The sequence below is a fragment of the Parus major genome, chromosome 7, assembly GCF_001522545.3.
Source record: "Parus major isolate Abel chromosome 7, Parus_major1.1, whole genome shotgun sequence".
In the NCBI taxonomy this organism is placed as follows: Eukaryota; Metazoa; Chordata; class Aves; order Passeriformes; family Paridae; genus Parus; species Parus major.
Window position 1 is genome coordinate 27,558,015 of NC_031776.1, and position 20,023 is coordinate 27,578,037.

The following is a 20,023-nucleotide window of genomic DNA, read 5'->3' on the forward strand; positions in this document are numbered from 1 at the left end:
TCTATAAAGAAAACAGACAACTTGTTTGTAGTACTACATATGTAGTATCAGAGACTAATTTGCTTTAAAAACCAAGTATTTCTTCAAGGGAATCTGAGTAAGAAATTTAAAATGAGGGCTAGATTTACAGCTGTTAACTCTTCTCACGACAAGCAGTTTTCCCATTAGTGCATCTTCTACTATCATCTGCTTTCTGTAATGTGCTTTTTCATTCTGATCCCATTGAGAACAGAATTATCCATGGCATAGTGGCTTCCCTTCCCAAGTGCAGAGCATTCAAGGAATGAGTATTAGAGACAGTATTTTATATATATATGTATGTATGTATGTATGTATGTATGCATTTGTATATTATAATTTATTTCACAGACATTACTAGCACAAATCAATAAGGAAAGGTAGCACATAAGAATGTCTTCCACTGTTGTAAAGGAAAACAATCAAAATCAGCTTCAGAGTAATAATTTTCCATCCTTACAAATGCTTTAAATTCCAGGCTCAAGCCAGCTTTCTAAACTGGACTGATTCCTTGAGAGACCCTAATTAGGGCTGCATATCAGCTGCTATAGAGTAAGTACATGACAAATCTCATTACTGGGAAAGGATACCAAAAGAAAAAAATAGTATCTAACAACACCCTAAAAACAGCCAGGTGAACATTATTCTAATTAGGGTACTGAATTAATGTTCTGGAAACTGGTGTATTTTCTTTATTGAAGACTCAGAATCTTCTGGCAACAGGCAGTGATGGCACCTTGCTGTGGTTAAGTTGGAGGTGTCACTGTCAGCACCAGACTACACCTTTAACCTTCCTCTCTTAATGAGGGACCGTGCACATGAGACAACAGGGAAGTGATAAACACTTTTCTATCCCTCTAAACCCCCACATGTCAGGAATAAAGATGAAAATAAGAGGGAAAAAAACATACACAAAAAGACACAATTAAGCCACTGTTGACAGCCCAGGACCAAAGCACCTCCTTTGCAGGTCAGATATTGCCTGTTCTTGGCACATACTGTGTTTTTACTTGATAGGGACAGAAAAGGAGACATGTAACTTGAACTACTGAATTTCTTCTGAATACCAGGAGCTATCTTGACTTGCCTTTACTCAGTACAATTGCTATTTTGTGTCTTTTTGAAAATGCATATTTATCATTGCAGTGGAAACCAGACATGTGAAACTACAAAGAAATCAGAATTTTACAGCTGTTGGAGGATCAAAATATCTGCATTTGATCGTACGTGGATCAAGAGACTGGCTCTGCAATGAAATTATTATAGCATGAGCAAGAAGAGAAAATGGATTAAGCAATACCAGCTTGTGATCAGTTTTTGTCAGCTCCTGACCTCTCACTAGTGCCAAAACTTGGGAAAAAAAACCCCTAAATAAAAACCTAACGTCTTTAACTGCTGGAAAAAATTACTTCTCTGGAATGAACCTGTAATCAAAGAAAAAAAAAATTAACATCTTCTGCTCTTGTGAATTTTGGCTGCTCCATCTCTATTAATACTCTTTCTTTATGCCTGCAATGACATCACCCAATAATAGCAAAAATGGAAACTCATCACAAGCCTAATACACAGTACTTTAAAGGATTCAAGATCCAAATTGTACAGAATTAATGAATTTACAGAATGTGGCTACTGCCTTCAAGGATTTTATACAGTTTTGAATAACTATAAATGCTCTGAGAGGTATCTAGTGAAAAAACCCTCAGTTTGAAAATATGCCATACTAGTCCTCGCCTCTGGATATTTCCAAGAGACATACAAAAAGTCCACAAGAAGAGTGAGGAGAAGAAACTGACAGCATCCACAGAAGAGAATTTGCCACCTCCCTTAAGATGATCTATTCCCTAGACTATCCAAGAACTCCGGTACATCCTTCTTTCACATACATTCCTCACTGCAATCCATAAGCCTAAAGGCTACTCCACTCTGCCAATCACCACACTATTCAATTTCTATGGGTCTGAGTGAGACCAAGGCTTTTTTCAACCAAAACAAGAAAATGTTTACAGCTTTCATCCAGGGTGATTTGTTGACTTTGGCATAAACAGTCTCATTAGCCTTTGAGATTACTCACAAAAAAGAATGTGTTCACATGAAAAGCACTAGCACAGGACAATTTTTCACTCAGTGATGGAAATACTGGATTGTTACTCTTGGTAATTTTGCTTACTAAAACCTGATTGCTTTTCAGCTTTTTATCTCAAACTCAGATCTACACATTCATAATTAGATGCTATTTAGGCTTGCCTGTAACTGATAGTGGCAGCTCTCCTTAAAAGATTTCAAATTACTCCAAAAAAGTAAGTCATTCTGCTTGTGCAACACCATACATATTTTCATTATCAGTAGCTGACAACTCAGCCAGACTGAGGATAAAGACAGTTTATTCCTCTTTTGTGTTTCAATTTGAGTATGACCTGAGAAGTGAGGCTTTTTAAAAGATTGCCAGTTTTCCTCTAGTCCTGACAGAAAGAGACAGCCGTCCTTCCTGTGGCTTGACACACCTCCAGTAATACTATCCAGCTGCTCTTTGTGGCTCTCTTCAGTCAAATTACTATCATTGTTTCTAAAGGTCACCATTACAGTGGACAAAACCCAAATCAGCCTTTGAAACTTGAGTTTTGCTTAAGTTTCTTTGTTTTGCACAACAAACTAACAGCTCCCCAAGCTTTCCTTGCTACTTCTACACAAATCTCACACTTAAGCATGTCCTGGGCAGACACAAACACTTGTCCTCACTTACATAATTTTTGACCAAAGTGCATTCTCAAAAATTGCATAAGTGAGATTAAAGCTTGAAAGGTTTGTCCTTCTCCTGTGTTCTAAGGCTGGCTGGATACTCCAGTTTTTCCATGATATATCTATCATACATTCCAGTCATCCTGAGATGTCTTTAAAGACATATTACTTTTTAAGGTTGTTGAACATTTTGGCTTCTCAGTTTGATTGAAAATTAAAATCTCCTTTGGATCCCAACCTCTGGCTCTAATTCTACCATCAGTAACTGTCTCTCCAGGTAGGTACAGTTATAATCAGAATCATGTTTTTAACTTCTTTAAACATTAAAAGGAATGAGCTTTAGTCTCTGTCTTCACAGCATTTTTCCAGAAAATGCATCCTTTTCTCTCTTTCCTGAATCATTTCCAATTCCAGCCTCGATGAATCCAAGCTACCAGAAGTGGATATGCTAAGTGTATCATTATCTCTACTGGGATGCAAAAATGTAACATCCCCACCTCTGTTCTCCTTGACTTGACTTCTCTGCATGTCCATTGGGGCTTAATCAGATCTCTTACCTACAGCACCACAAAACCAAACCATATTTTCTTGTTCATCAAACCATTTCCCCAAAATATTTCCCCAAAACATTTCCAAAGCTGCTTTCTCAGATGTAACATCCCTTTTTATGTCACCCACATTCCACTCCCGTACACATGATCTAACAAGTGACTGTTACCAAACATGAGCCTGTCATGCAATAAGATCCAGAATAGCACATATGCACTCCTTACATTATTGGTTAAAAATCAAATATAAAAACAAAGAAAGAAGATAAAAAATCCCTAACCAATTCTCTCCCCACTGAGGCTCATATTCTGTCAACAAGTCCTTGGAATTAAGCACTCACCTAGAATCAGGACATGGTGTGCTGCAGTCAGGGCTCTGATAGGAGGGAAGTTCCCGTAAGATTTTGGTAGACACAAAGGTCAGGAGACAATAACGGGTTTGTATGTGTTGTATCAAAATGCTGATTTGAAACACAGTGTGGATAAAAACAGGTATTGAATTTGATCCATTTCCAGTGACTCTTGGAAACAAACGCTGGGTATTTACTGATGTATTAATAGATGAACATCACCTCTGATGCAGCTGATGCCAGTGATGGATTTATTTGGAGCATTTAGCCTGCTAATCCCATTACTGAAGGCACAGTTGATAGAAAAGCCATCCCTAGAGATGTTGTTATTTTCTGTTCCAGAAATACTAAGAAACAGCAAGTGAATGAGTTAGGGATTTTCCACACATCATTCATACAAATCTTCCATTGCTTCATGCTGCTGACAGTCAGACAGGTAGCAAATAGCACAAAATGGGAAAGACAATTTCATTGGGAGTAAGGAGAAGGGATTTTGCTAAAGCTCTTTTCTACTGCAAAACTCCTAAATGGAAACTTATTTGGCATCTCTGTTGGAGCTGAATTGGCAGAGTAAGATGGAAAGCAGTCCTGTATCTCATTACTGCCTCTACTATCACTGGCTGGAAACCTTGGAAAAACAGTCCCCTTTCTGTTTAGATGCAAGTGTGCTGCTGCTCTACAGAGTGTCTGGCTTTCTCTTTCCTCCTCAGTATGGATGACACCTGCATAGAAAGGCTCTTTGTCTTTTCAAAGCTTCACCTGCTATTGCTTATTTTGTATCACAAATATTTACTAAGGAACAGCTACAATGCCAGCAAGGTGGATAGAAAGCCAACACACATATATAATTAAGTGGTTTCAACTTAATTTCAGTTTAACTTGGTGTATTAGGTATTTTGATTTATTACTTAAATGCAGTAACTGCTTTTTAAGAGGACTAAAACTTGGTACATAGGAAAAGCAGTATCAAGAGCTACTCCATCTTCAGTGGAACCCAAAGAGCTGGATTTAAGGTGACCACTAAGTGGTAGGAAGAAGCAAGATGTGTAGGAAAAACTCTGCTTTCATGTTAGGATTCCCCAGAAATACAAGATGGTGGAAAAGGAGATCAAAAGCTACAACACATGTTTGACTGGGTGCTTGACTGGGTGATTTCCAAATAGCTGCACTGATAAAAGAGACATACCAGCTACTGAACAGGAAAGGTGTTCTTACACCTCACATAAGCCTCATCAGGGCAGTACAGTATTCCACAGACATATCCAGGCCAGTTCAAAGCTAAAATAGCAACAAGAGCATGTTAATCCACTGGATTAATTATCACTCTTGAGACCTAAGCTAATTTTTCCAGGTGTTTCTTTGCATAAGATGTATCAGCACAGAAAGTAAAACTGTGGACTCCCAATATTCTACCTTGCTTTGTTAGGGAATGCAGTTTCCATGCAAGAGCAGCAGAAATCTGAATTCCATCATTACACTTTAAAGTCTGACACTGAAAAAACACTTGGTTTAGCAGGCAGAAAAATCAGCTAGTAGGAAATGGAATAGCTGACACTCTTTCTAGATAAATCTACATAATTTTTCACGTATTTTTATCTGTAATTTTTTCAGTGCAAAGTATCTGTGTGCTTCTACAGAGCTGAGCACAATGGCATCACAGACAAGCAGTTTTTTTTCAGTGCAACAAAAATGCTACATTTTTTGTTTCTAGGCTCTCACAGTAGGTTAGGGCTGTGTCTCACTTAAAGATGTCTGGAAAATGGAATACTATATCCAGATCAACACAGAAGAAAACAAAAGCTTAAGTCAGTCATATAACACAAAGAACCACAGTCCCTTTGCACACCCAGTCTTTAAGAATTATTTTACAGCTAACACTGGAAATTAGACCCCCACCATCATCCTCTTCTCTCACTAATAAACTGATTTCTCTTAAAGTCACAGAACTCAAAGGGCATATTTGTTACAACTGTGCTGAATGTGCTCAGACAAAACTATCTCCAGTCAGATTGGCCTCTTTAGACACAGTGAGATCAAACAGCTCACAAAATCCTTTGATGGAAATTTAATTCTTTAAAAATATGCACAAGGTAATTGAAAACACATTTTATGATATTTCAGATTATAAACAGTAGATCTCTGGCTGGGTTGAACAAATAGCACTAAGCCTTTTTCTTCCTTCTGAAAAACCACAGTCCTTGGCAGCATAAGGCACTGATGTGTTTTCTGTACCAGCACAGGGAAGCCAGTGATTATAATGAAGAGCTTGTGTTAAAATGCAAATTGTACTCCAACAGAAGAAACTATCTGTAAACATCAGTTATTGTTCATTCAAAGCCATTTTGTGATATGTGCATGTTTTTCCAAGATGTAAGCACAAGGCCTGAGTTTATTACATAACACCCTCCTACCCCCCACCTTGCTCCCTTGCACAGGTCTTCAGGAAAAAGCAAAAATAAGCATCCTTTGCTCACATTCTCCAATCTTATCATCATTTCTACACATCCTAGAACAGAGTAAAAATTCCAAGTCCAGCTTTCCTCACTTGGTATCTAAAACCCCCTGACTTCACTAGTACTGTGAAACTTTGGTGGAACAGATCTGTATGTAAGCTTTACAAAAACAACAGTTACAAAGGGAGACATTGCTTTATCCATGAGCTACCACTTCCACACATATAGAGGTCTGTTTGGCTCCATCACTAGTATTTTGTGCATTTGCTATATGAAGAAGGAAACTGTGAGCAGAAAATGCCACGGGGCTGTTCAGAACTTCAGCACTTCATGCTGCCAGACAACTCTTAACTTTAACTTTGCTTCTATTTGCTTTTGTCTTCCTGGCAGCAAGGCAGAGCTGTTACATGTCTGTGTTAGGTGTCACAGAAACCACGAGTAAGAACATGACAACCAAAGTATCTTTTTCTTCCTCTGAAGAAGACAGGATGTTAATGAGGTGGAGTGAGTGAGAACTTCTCTGGTAAAACTGTTTTAGAAAACAGTACTTTTGTCAGAGCTCAAGTATTTCATTCAAGGATAGTGTGAACGAGGTAATTTCTAGTCAAAGAAAAAAAGTGCAAAATTAGCCTTAACTTACCCCAAAGGAACTGGGATCCAGGAGTGCACAGGTGTTCAGTCTGTGGGAGACTTTGGTTCAGACTCCACTGGAATCACACATAGACCACCTGTGTACCGCAGTCTTCCATAGGACTTCATGCATGGGAAGCATCTCAATGCATATAAAAGGTCTTTTAGTAGTAAAAGCACAATGAGCTTGTGTCTTCCCTTTCTCCTGTCCTTAAGGGAAAACAGGTGGGGAGAATCCAGAACTGTCTGGGGTTCCTTCTGTGTTAGAGCCACAGGAAAATCCTCATGCTCAACACACCTCAGAGTCAAGTTCAGTGTATGTTGCTCTTCATTACCTGTCACATTTTTGACAGACTGCATAACCCAGTCCCTACACTTTCTCCTCAAACTAAGAATTATACTCAGTCCTAAAAAGGGACCAGGTATGATTTTTATTTCCACAGACTTCATCTTTCATCTCAACTTCTTTCAAGTCAGTGGACCTTGAGAAACACAGAAGTTTTTCTCCTGAGTTGGAACAGCACCAATCAAGGAAGTTTCAAAAAGCAGGCCAAGACTGATGCAGCCTTTCACTGGGGTAAAATGAACCTTGTCGCTTGCTTCAACTTTCTCATTGCTTAAGTCACAAATGAGAAAGAAAAGACAAACATTTGGTGAAACAATGGTACTCACCCTCTCCCTCTCTGCTTCCCCTTCTGTCTATTTATATTGACAGAAGCCTCTTCATTGTGTGAGGGTTAAAGAGAAACCCTCATTCTCAGGAAAACACTTCCCCCACCTCAGAAGTAGTTGATGTTTAAATTAAAGCTTCCTGGCTTGTTAGACTCATGAGAACACACACAATGTCTGAAAAATCTATTAATTTGAAATGATATTGTGTCATCCATGCTTTAAACCACTGCTCTTATTTTCCCTGGGTCACTGAAAGAATGTGCTGTTCTTTATACAAAAGAAATAAGTTAATCTGTGAAGTCTACAGGGATCCCCTCTTCCATAAATTCCTTTCAAGGGAAAGGATCATAAGTGCATCATAAGTGAAGTTTTGAAAAGTGCAACAGTCCAGAAGCACAGTGCAATCTAATAAAAAATCAATCTTTAAAGCAAGAGCACACTTCAACTGTGCAGGAGGAATTGCAGTGCCATGTGAAGGAAGGCATCTGTGCCTAGGTAAAGCCTAGCACACAGTGGTGCAGCAAAGCTGAATTGGCTGCTTATTGTACTGCACCACACTCCCTGGGTGAAGTGAAAGTAGAGGAAAATGAAGTCTTTCCCTCTCACAACTAAAGCTAGAACAATGAAAATCACAGGGCAGCATTGACTTGTTAAACAGTTTCTGCTGGCTCTATTTTAAAACTCTAAAGGCTTTGAAGTGGAGTTGTAAACTCAATTGATTTCCAACAAAAGGCTAATGTAATCCACTTTCAGCACCAGTACCATGCTGGCAGTGAATACACCCTTCTTAATAATAGAAATTACTTATTAGTGTTTAAAGCAATTCATTTCAGTGTTTTTAAGCCACTTAAGAGGCTGGATAGGAATGCTCTTGGCTGAATTCAGCCACAGAGAAACAAAGCCAATATCTGAACCAATTTTACTGAGGGACAGTGAGGCCTCCAGGAACACTAGCATTAATATCTGACACATTCATGTGCCCTTTTTGTCCCAAACTGCTTTCCAGGTATTGTATTTTCACATGTGACTTGTTACACCCAGCCCTGGAGTGCAGCCATCTCTGAGGTGGGATGCACAGATTTAGCTGTGCAAGGTCAGCAGGATCAGTTAGGGCAGTAGCAGACACTGCATCAGCTTATGGGGTTGGGCAGATCTCAGATTCAGACACTGGAATATGGAAAGTTTGGGAAATACTGGCCACCCTTTAAAAAATTTATAACACAAGTCATGAAAATGTGGCAACAAGATCAGAAGTCTGCAAGAGCAGCCAAATGGAAAAATATCTAGGCAGGAACTGATTAGAAGAACATGGGACAGACTGAATGGAATTATCAATTGTAGAAAGTCGAAGGAAAACAAGAACAAGTGGAACATAGAACAGGTCAAAAATTTTAAATGTTTCCAATAAGTTTCACAGCATTTGGCCGCTTTATTTGGAAAGTATATGTGATAGCCCAGGGAAAAGAATGACTCAAGGCAGAGTGTGAAACTAGGCAGATTTTAAAGTGGTCTTGACATAGTTTTACACGTGCACAAGGAAGATGCACTGCTTGATTTATCTGTGGGTTTGAGCTTCTAACCAAAAGGTAGAATTTGTGTTAACAGACCCCTTGGGATGGAAGACCTCTAGAACAGTCCAGAAGGCCAGTGCTTGGCAGTGGGCACCCAGGATAAGGAACCCAGGAGTGATTCATACTTCCTTGGGTAACTGGAGGCCTGCTACAGGCCCAGTGACTAGAATTCAGATCATGCTGTCCAGCAGATATATTCTGGGCTGTACCTGCTGTTTGAGCTTTCAGGCCCCTTGGCAAAAATGTACCATGTCATCAATGTCCAGAGAGATTTGGACAAGGAGAATCTGCTTTCAAGAAGCTTTAGTAAAAGGAGGGAAGGAGGGAGGACACAGCCTAAGAGGGTTTTGCCATAACCAATTATAAATATTTGAATTAACATTCCCATATTGTTGACAGTTTCCAATGTCTGTCTATCCTTGCTTCTGCAGAACTGACCTGCATGTTAATCCGAGACCTCTTCTTCATGGATAAAGTAACTACACTGAACATCTTGCATAACTTTACTACTTTCCTCTTCTACTTTCATATCCCTTGACCTCATTCCACACTTAAGAACTTTGAGACTATCAGTCTTTTCCTCAAATTAGGGCACTGAAATCTTTTAACATAACAGCAATTCAAAAAATATCAATAACAATCTGTAATTAGAGGAATTAAGGCATGTTTGATATAGAGAAAGAGAAAGGAGATTTTTAGATGCATCTCAGCCTCTTAGAATGGTTTATTTTAATAAACTTAATTTTATTAACTAATTAATAAATTTTAAATAATTTTATTATTTCATTAACTTCATTAATGGTTAGTTTTAATAAACTTACTTTAAATGTCCGCCATATTTTCTAACTCAGACAAGCACAAAGCCATTTGTAATGTGAACATCAATTAATCCTGAGTCAGTTCACACAGCAACAGCACTGTCCCTCTTAAAGTTTTACTCCAAATGAAGTACAGAAATTATTCTTTACTTTAGTTAGTAACAAAATACCACAGGCACATCCCTATCTCAAACTTCTCTTTACCAGGTAGGAAGTGTATGCAGTCTCTCCACCAGACCAGACAGGTAACAACCCCAAATCCAGCAACTAGACAAGATCTTTTTGCTTGCCAAGGATGAAAAAGAATTTGGTGAGCATGTAACCTCCCACAAGCCAACATGAAATATTATGACAAAGGTCTCTTTCTCCTATTCTTTTATTCACTTTATACTTCCCATTGTTTGCTGCTGCTCATCAATAGCTAATGTTTAATTGAGCATACTCAGAAGCCAATGTTTAGCTCACCCTGAGCTGCTACAAGAGTGCCCAACAGAACACTACTCACCTCCATTACACACTCTCCTATTTTTCTAGCTGCTGTGATGCACAATGAAACAGTTAATGTTCACCGTTAAAGCTGCATCAATGCCACTGGAATTAGCCATCCATTGAATGAATGAGAGGAATTCAGCACCTCAAACTTCTTGTTTCAGGCTGCCTGCCAACTCAGGTGGCTGCTGCACTTGGTGCTCTCTTTCAAACATCTCTCCACAACTCCCAGAGCTAGAAATTTACTCATAGGAAATAGTATATAACTGTGGTAACTGTCCCATCCCCAAATTTTACACAGTTTTTTTGAAGGGGAAGTCTGTCTCACCAGTTTAAAAGTTTACCTACAGTTCTTTCATTTTCATCAGGATTGCATTTTACAGCAAGACAGCCTTCTTAGGCACAAACATGCTTGCTTAGTGTTGCACACATTTACACTGTATGCAAGCTGTATTTTAATGTGCATGTCCAGGGAGGAAAGTCATCACCTCTGCACCCCCAGAGGAGTGTGAAAGCTGGACTATGACACAAACCACAAAAACAGGCAGTGGGCCAGATCCCAGAAAGCAAAGCAGTTCTCATTCCTGAGTACTTGCTGGTTTCCGATTGACTGCAGTGGGAAACATCCAAGTTCCCACTCCTGGTCTCTAGGACAGAAGTAAAATAATACACACTTTCTGATCCCAGCACTACAGAGGTTAACAAACTTGCACAGCCCTGCAGCTTCACCACACTGGCTCACACACCACTAATGGGACACTGGCATTGATTTGGAATTCACTTATGGCAGTTAGAGATTTAAACAAGCAAACTCCAGAACAGCCACGTTTCAAAGGCATTTTGCCCATGTGAAATGCAATGGTCTGTCACTTGTCAAGGGAGCTTTACAGAACTTACAGCTTACAGCATCACTTCCTTCAAATTCACAAACATGGACCAGAGCACCACACTTCCATCCCTTCCATGACAAAAGCAGGAAATTTCCCCCACCCATTATTCCAGGGGAAGAATATTTAGAACCCAAAGTGGACAATCAGAAAGGTTAGCTGAAGAGAAGCATGGGTGCCAATTAAGGAAGCAACAGCTACAGTACCTGGATAACAATAGTAAATAACTGCAATAAAGAGAAATGGAAAAGGCTTCCAACATGATTAAAGCAACAGCAAGTGAAACTGAAGTGAATGTATAGCTGCTACAGAAGAGATAAAACAGAATTGGGATTAGCATCTCACAAAGAAATCATTTTGATGAAATTGATGGAGGCACACTGAATGGGTAACTGAGAGATTCCTGGATAAACCTCTAGCAGACAGGGCTACTGAGAGCCTTGATGTATGAAGAAAGAAGTAGAGCATAAATTATAGGATGCAGTTGGATCATTAAGTGTAACGTTACCAAACTATCATGTCTGTAAATTAAGTCAGACAGCCAGAGATGTTGGAAAGCAAGCCACAAAAATGTCCCAATGTCTCATTCTTATGCATATCATATCTCTAGTGACCATCAGTAGCACTTGCCTTGGGAAAGAACACAAAGCCAGAGTAAGCTTATTGCAATTCTTTCCCAAATACACCCTCCTGGCTTTTGGCAGTCAGCAGTTTATGGACTTAAGAAGTCAGGCCATCATGTTTCATAGTCCCTGAGTTTAACCTCTATTAATTTAACCTCTTCCTGAACCCAGTTTGGCCTTCTTGACATTTTATTGTAGCGAGTTCCACAATCGATTGCACATGCCTTGTATTAAAAGAAAAAAAAAAGAAAAAAAAAAAAAAAAGTTGATTTGTTTTAAGCTTGTTGTCTGAGTTCTACTGACTTCTCCCTTTATTCAAATGAAGCTATGTCTGATTGTTAACCCTCTCCACATAATTTCTAGTTCTATGACACCCTTGGCATCCCACCAAGATTTTTTTTCTCAAACTGGAGAGTCCTAGTTTACCCTCTGGTCCTATGGATGCCATTCCATACCGGCAGGGTTTCTGCACATCTCTGAATCCTCAGTTTTACCAAGCCTTTCTGAGTTAGTCAGAGCTGCGGATAGAAGTTATTAAAATAACAGAATACTTGTTTCTGATTTATTCTGAACTTTGTTATTTTGCCATCCCTGGAACTGACCACAGAATTATCCACAGCAATGCCAAACCCCATTGCTCTATATTAAGAATTTAAGTTACATTCCTCATTAACATATTGCATGCAGGTTCTCAAATCCTTAGTTGTATTTATTACTACAATACTTTCTGATAATGTCTAGAATTAACCCAGAGAAAATTCTCAGCACCACATCCCAGCAGTGCTGTACATGTCCGTGAACATTCATTCCAATTCCATAAAGTTTTTCAAGGAGAAAGTTGGTTCGGGAATAAAACATACCATGAACTAGTCTCATATAATCCCTAGCACTCAGAGGTATTTGACATAAAGAGGGACAAAAAGCTGCCAAAAAATATTCCCTCCATTTCTTATAAGCTCATCTATAATGAAGAGAATACTCAAGAAAATCTGTGTGTTCGATTCTCACTCTTAGCACTCTTGTTTTTCCCCTTCTCCAAGAGCATGATATATGGATATAAACCAGTAGCCTCAATGCTTCACACACACACACACACACACAGCTCCCAAGTTAACAGAAAAGATGAAAACCAGCTGTATTTTAATTTGCCTCTGTTCTGAGCGATTCCCACATTTATCAATATTTCATCTAGCTTTTTTTTTGGCACAAACATTTTCCATATTACTTAAAGGGGAGACTACAGACAGGAGGGGAGAACATAAATACAACTCCCGCACAAAAGGAAAAAACCCCACCACTGCCAGGTTTTACAGTGGGTCATTTTCTTTGCAAGATCATTCACTACTTTTTTATGATTTTTCTCTCTTGTGATAGGACTTTCAATAATTTTCTCTTTTTGAATAACCAGAACAAGCACAATTAGTATCTATTTCTTTGGAAGTAGAAGAAAGCTTCTAATCCCCTAGTTCTTCAGATGTTAACTCAGAGAGATTGACCAATTTTAATCGACTCCTAAAAACCAAATATACATCAAAGGGTGCTTGGAAAAGATGGCTTTTTGCTCACCCACTGAGAACTTCCGGGTTCTGCACATGCAACAGCAGGTTCCGAAACAGCAGCTGGCTCAGGAAACTTCTAAGGTACCAAATCCACAGGTGGAATGCTGCTTGCCTGGATAGAAAGTGAGACAAAACTACTTCTAGAGGCTGTTGCAGGGCAGCGCTGTGGTTTTATCCCATGCAGCAAATCCACACACACTCGCTCCATCGCACAGGCAAGGGCTCTGCCGGCTCCCTGGTAACCAGCTCTCTGTTTTGTTGACTAGACTGTTGGAAATCATTAGGGAAAGAAAAGCATGACTTGGCAGTAATGCCCTGGACTCAGAATACATGAGTTGTGCCACTATCAGTTTCTGTTAAAAGGGGTAACTCCAGTGACCTTTGTCAAGGTACTTCATCTTTCCAGGACAGAGTTCCTCATTTTTTACTTATAAAAGGTTGGTACCTTCGTGTTTCTAAGTGCAAATCCTTAGCCCAGGAGCTGTGTCTGTTGTTAGTGCTTATAAAGCAACATGAACACGGTTCTGATCTTCAGTCCTGAGGGACCTTGGATACACTACTTAAGTATCAGCAGTTACCAATGACAACATTCACCTCCTCCTTCCTGTCCCCCCAACACCTCTTCTCATATTCTTACCCTTCCCTTTTTATTAACTCTAGCATTCACCCAAGCACAGAGGGATCTGGACCAGGACTGAAAATAAAATCACATTACATTCAAAAGGACCAGAATCTGGAGTTTGAGTATCTTCATCTATTCAAAGATGCAACTTTTCAGAGGTCCCTCTCTACATGGTGTCTTAATAATATAGTCTAGGTTAGATTCCTGAAATTCTTTATTGAGGAGAATAAGAGAGGTAGGACAATATCATTTCCATGAACAGAAAATTTGTTTGTCACATCAGGAAAAAAAACCAAAACACCACATATGTATGTGATCAAACGTACCATTACTTGCTGAGATCCAGAAAAGTGCAGAATTGGGATGGTAGAGACAGATTCAGAAACTTTCCAATAAATGGGCTGTCCACATTTATAAACTGTTAACTGGAGTTTTGAGCAACCTGGTCCTGTAGAAGGTGTCCCTGGCCATGGCAGGGGGGTTGGAATGAGATGATTTTTAAGGGCCCTTCCAACTCAACCCATTCTATGACTCAATGAACTGGTGAACAGAGATCCCCAGTTTTGTGAGGTGCTGTGAAAGGTCTTTCCCTTACTCAGTGATGAAGATGGAAGATGGAAAGCAAATAAACAGGTAACATAATGACTGAGTCCCAGAAAATGTTAGCTGGAAAGGATCTTTACATAATCCTAACCTAAAATCTTGCTTGAAGCGGATCTACCACTGACAGAGGTGCCACAACATTTCTGGGCAACCAATTTCACAGCTGCACTACACTCATAAGCTTCAACAGGAGCCACTCAAGCTGAGATCTGTGGACACTGCCCCTCATTTTAGCATCTGCCACTACTGAGAAAAGCTTGGCTATTCCATAGTTGTAGTTCCCTGTGATTTGACTGACACCTCAGTAGCAAGACTAAATGTGAAATCTTTGTAAATCCTATCCTACTACAGTAGGATACACTTTGCAGTGGAATCTCTTAGAAAAGGAAATAGTGAAACTGAAGACTTAAATTTTCAGTTTCCCACTAATTTAAAGAAATTTAAATTAAATACAATAGCAGAGAGTTAAAAGAATATCTTTCATTAAAAGTAGAGCTTAGTTAAAAGTGACATTTTTCTTCCATGCTATTTGAAGAAAAATAACTTTTGCCCTGGTGGCTGTGATTCACAGCTCTCAATTCCTCCCAGGAAATAAAATAAGAAATTTCAGTGTAAACTTTTTTCTCCCCTTTAATGTAGGAGTGGAAAAGGGGAAGAATTTAATAAGTATTATCTGTGTTGGCACTCAGAAGGGCTATGACTGAGAGCAAAAACACCACATGGATTATGTAAAAATGGATTTCATTACTAAACATACTTTGTTCCTGCAAAAATGTCCATTTTTAATGGACTTTTTTCCAAGCTCAATGTCATCATCACAGTCTATTATAGACTCAAATCTATGCCATTACAGGACGTTTCTACTAGCCTGTTTCCTTAACCAAAACAAACACACAGTCTAACTAGAATAGTATGTGTAAAGTTAGTGTGTTCATGCCAAGACACTGCACTTTCACTGTTATTTGCTTTTCTTCCCTCTGCTTCTGAGTACCTTTGGGATGTGTCTTCATAAAGCAGCAATTGAATCAACATATAGAAAGCCAGTATTTTGCAATATGCATTCAAGTTACTTTAAAGGTAAAATTTTGGGTCAACTAAAGGTAAAATTTTGGGTCAACTAACTGATTTTGGGGAAAAATTTAATACCTTTACTTCACTAAAGCCAAAACTCCCCCCTAGGTAATTCTCCCTAATTCTTAAGTTCAAGAGTACACAACATTCCCACTTCAATCTATTTGTGTTCTTGGATGAAAAAGAGGTTAATGACCAGATCCAGAGTAGATGCAACTCCAATGACTCCATATGGCCTCAAACACTTTGAGAATAATAGTCATGGTAATGATAAGCATGAGCTGATTCATCCAAAGCATGAAGCTGCTCATGTCTGACTGAGAGTTGTCTTAACCTGACCATTCACATAAAAATCAGCACTTCCATACTGCCTCAATCTTCTATGCAATGAAGTCAAGCTGCTGAAGACCCACAAAAAGCTTTTCTACCATTTTTCTACATAAATATATCTTACTAGGTTCTTTATTCAGCCCATACTAAAGAAGTTCAAGTCCAAGAACTGCAGTGGTTTTAGTCAAAGATGGTGGGGTTTTTCAAGAAAGTGTATTGTAGTTTAGACAGAGACACAACTGGTATGCTTTTAACCTTAAAATATGTTCTATACAGCTATAGCTTAAGGCATTTGTGCTTATTTGCAGAATAAGCTTAACTAAGAAAAATCCACAGAATAGCAATTTTGAGAAGAAAAACCGAAGGAGGAACTTGACCACAATATTTGTTACATGAAAAAGCTCTTTAACAGCGTTTTTCTAACCTTCCTTTTCAAAGGGAGAAACATCAATTAGGAAAACAAGGTCATGCTGATGCTTGGTGAATTTCCCAGTGGGTACAGGATGATCAGGGTGGTGGGCAACACAAAACATGAAATATACCCTCACAAGGAGCTCACTTAGATTAGTGCACCTATTTATCAAAGAAAATAAACAAAGACATAAAGAAACATGCATACTTTAATCCCACACTGGTGTAAAGTGGTGTTTGCTTCAGTAGGCAAGTAGGGGGTGGAGATGTCTATTCCTTTTCTCTAAACAAATATAATTTTTAACAATCATGACAGTAAATTTGAAAAAGTAAAAATAAGCAGAGAGGGCATATGAAATGCAGCAATCAGGAGATGGAAGGAAGGAGTAGTCTTTCAAGTCAATAGTTTGTCTAAGCCTTGTTTTCCCCTCACCTCCTATTCCCCAAACCCAACTAATAGGGAAAAACAGACAACCAACAGGAGTATCCCCATTGGCACATAGATGTCTTCTATAGAGTTTATCTGCAGTGGTATTCATGTCCCTCTAGGCTTCTGTTTGAACATTATCACTATGGAAACAGATCTCTTATGCCCTGCACCTTATCAGGCCTTCTCTCTTTAAATTCTTTTCTTGTGTTTTCAACAAAGCCATTCACTGAACCTCAACTAATTCAAGATTCTGTTAGGGGTGAGGTTTTTTGCTTGGTGGGGCTTTTTTGCCATCACTATCGTGTCTCTTCCAAAAGGTTCTCTCTCCCACTAATGCCGTCTGACAGGCTTCATTTAACTCATACCTTTTCAGTTCCTGGATCAAAAATATTATGGCTGCCTTTATTAAACAGATTCTACAGTTTTTATTCCCCCCCTCCTGACCCCTAACTATGTAACCTATGGGGTACATAGTTTTCAATGAAAATTCCATTCATTCAACAGCAACTTTTTCATTTTGGTTTTAGCTGTTTAGAATCTGCCTGTATCTACATCAGATGTTCCTGTAAGTTCTCTCTAGAGCATTCCTAGGTTAGAGGTATAAAGGGTTACATCTCTGTAATACCAACAGTTTATCAGTTCCAGATGCATATGGAATCAAAAATCCTGTGTTTACAAATTCCAAATATTAGAATACTTTTGGGGAACAGAGAACAGGAGGGGAGCTGGGAAGTGTCAATGCTACATTATGCAAATGAAAGAAGGCGAATCTGGGTTTGACCTTACTGCATCCAAATCCGGTGCACAGGCAAGAGCCAGAGCAATTCTTTTGCAAATTAAGCAAATGTTAATCCTGCAAGTTCTCCTGAGTTTTTAACATGGCCCATAACTGTAATTTAAAGTGAGGCTCCAAGAGACATTTTTAAGGGGATTTTCTGATACTTTCTAGTGTGAGGAGAGATGGAGCTGTATCAGTTTGCATGAAACTTTGGTGCAGAGATGAATGGGAGTTAGAAAACAATTTTGTTTTATTCTTTTATTACCTGAGGTATTCTGGGAAGGCTGATGAAGCAGGAGATACAGCTACACAGTAGCCTAAGACCTGCTGTGGCTCTCCCAGTACCTAAGGGGACTGTCATAAACATATAGGCAATTGCCACTAACTATGGAAATGAGCTTCAAAGCCTCCTTATGAGTTCCACTGGGACGAAGTACATATGTTTGTGATGACACTTTAATAAAAGGGGAAACTGGAAGAAAGGGCATGCCTCAAACATTCCCCTTTATAAATTTAACTACATTATTTCTAGCCTTTAATTGAGCAAGCTCTCTGAGGAAGCAGGACAGCACAATTTACAAACAATACTCACTGGAGCCCAGTTTATATTTCAAATGGAAATAACTTTTAGGAACCTCATAGAAAGCTATAGTTGCTTTCATGTGTTGATACTGCATATGTCTATTTTCTTTACTCTCTTCATAATGTACCACTTAACAGCTTTTGAGAGCTGTAAAACATGACATGTCACAGCAATGAACTTTTAGTAATATTTTGTACAGCTAATTTTGGTTTGCTGAGGAACAAGTTTGAGGTACAGCCAAGGAGAGGACTAAACACACTACTGATTTTCAGGAACTTAAAAGTTGAAACATAAAGTGAGGAACTAGGAAGAATTGTGCTAATGTAATTTTTTTTGAACAGCTCATTTTTTGCTGCATAAAATCAGGGTGCTTCCAGGGACCATGGGCATAACACCATCAGTGCTCCCACCTCCTCTTGCACAGACAGCAAAGTGAGAGGTCAGTGGTGCTTCTGGAGAGCAACAGTTCCACACCAAAAGCTGTGTCTTTGCAACTTAATTGGGTTAACTTCCATGTGTACATAACCTCAAGGTTAATTTTGCTTCTCATAATAAACATCACTCTTTTGAGTTTGAGCCCCACTCTTGCTAGCCACTGTTAACTGATATCAAATCACAAACACCAAACAGAAAAATACTAAAATAATTCTGAGTACTGAGATGATGGGATAACCAGAGGCATAATAGGTGCAAAATGAACAGTGAATGTACTCAGGTGAGAAACCAGAAGAAAACTTCCAATATTGCAGAGAGCAGCATCCCACTAAATAAAGAACCCTAATTTCATCTAATTATCAGACTATGAAAGAGGTTGTAATTAAGAGCCATTGTAAATAAGGCTGGATAGGCTCACCTGGGTCTCATTCACTGCAAGGATAGTGCTGGAGTTGGATACTTCTGTGTATTCCACATTATCCTCTCATTATTTTGTGCACTCCTCTCTGAAACTACTGAAAGTTGTACTTACATTTCTGAGGGCAGATCTGGGCAATTTGCCTCTAGCCTCATACCACTGAACACACTTCCTTTTCTCCCTCCCTGCCCAGAGCTTAAAGAATTACACTGGGAACATAAATCTCAACTTCAGATTTCCTTGGTTTAGATGGACCAAGCCAAGCTATTTCCTGCCCCTCTCCTCTCAAACATCTATAGCAAAGAACCCAATTCCTTCTCTTATGGAAGAAACTAGCCAATGACAAAGATAGTATTTTCTGTCCACATTAATTCCATTTTTTAATCCAAACTAGAGCAAGACTAGGGTTGCTTCTGTATTTTTCAGGCTGCTGTGGGTCATCAAAAGACAATTTAAGTGGTGAAATGAAAATGGAACACTGGTTTTCCTCAAAAGATTTCCCACAGAAAGCTTTAGTGATCCTTCCACTAGAAATTGATCACCAGGCAGTTGCCATTAATTATGGCATGGAAACATTTGGCCAGATATACACAAGACATAAATCATGCATCAGGGATTTAGATGGTTTAGAGCTAAGGCAGAAGGAGTTGGCTTTTTCACGTTGTGTCTTATATCCAACATTTCAAACTCCTATGGTGCTTTTGCTGATCTGGCTGTAAAAAGAAGCAAGGTAGAACTCAGGAGTAAAACTGATGAAGGACAGGTCACAAATAAATGAGGTAGAGAAATGGAATTTAGCCAAAACCACAAGCTTCTCCTTGCTACACTGCACCCTACCAGCCTAGAGGTAGGATGCAGAAGCCCATGTCTAAAAAGAAGCCACTACTTCGTGGTCTAGGAGAGAAAACATTTGCTGATTAAGAGAAAAAACAAGATTTGCAGCATTGTTGATGTCAGCAGTAGTAGAATCAGCTGCCAGTACTCTTAG

The 20,023-nt window shown here is 39.1% G+C and overlaps 1 protein-coding gene across 3 annotated transcripts in view; it reads right to left on the minus strand.

Moving 5' to 3' along the window:
• MYLK (myosin light chain kinase) overlaps positions 1 to 20,023 on the minus strand; it is a 194,260-nt gene that overhangs the window by 158,097 nt on the left and 16,140 nt on the right. Inside the window, exon 2 of one of the 3 annotated variants that reach the window (XM_015634873.1) lies at positions 13,362 to 13,466. The exons of the other annotated variants lie outside the window; for them this stretch is intronic. Coding sequence (XP_015490359.1) covers positions 13,362 to 13,389 — 28 coding nt within the window. The 5' untranslated portion in view covers positions 13,390 to 13,466. The remainder of the gene's footprint in view (positions 1 to 13,361; positions 13,467 to 20,023) is intronic. 3 annotated transcript variants of the gene reach the window in all.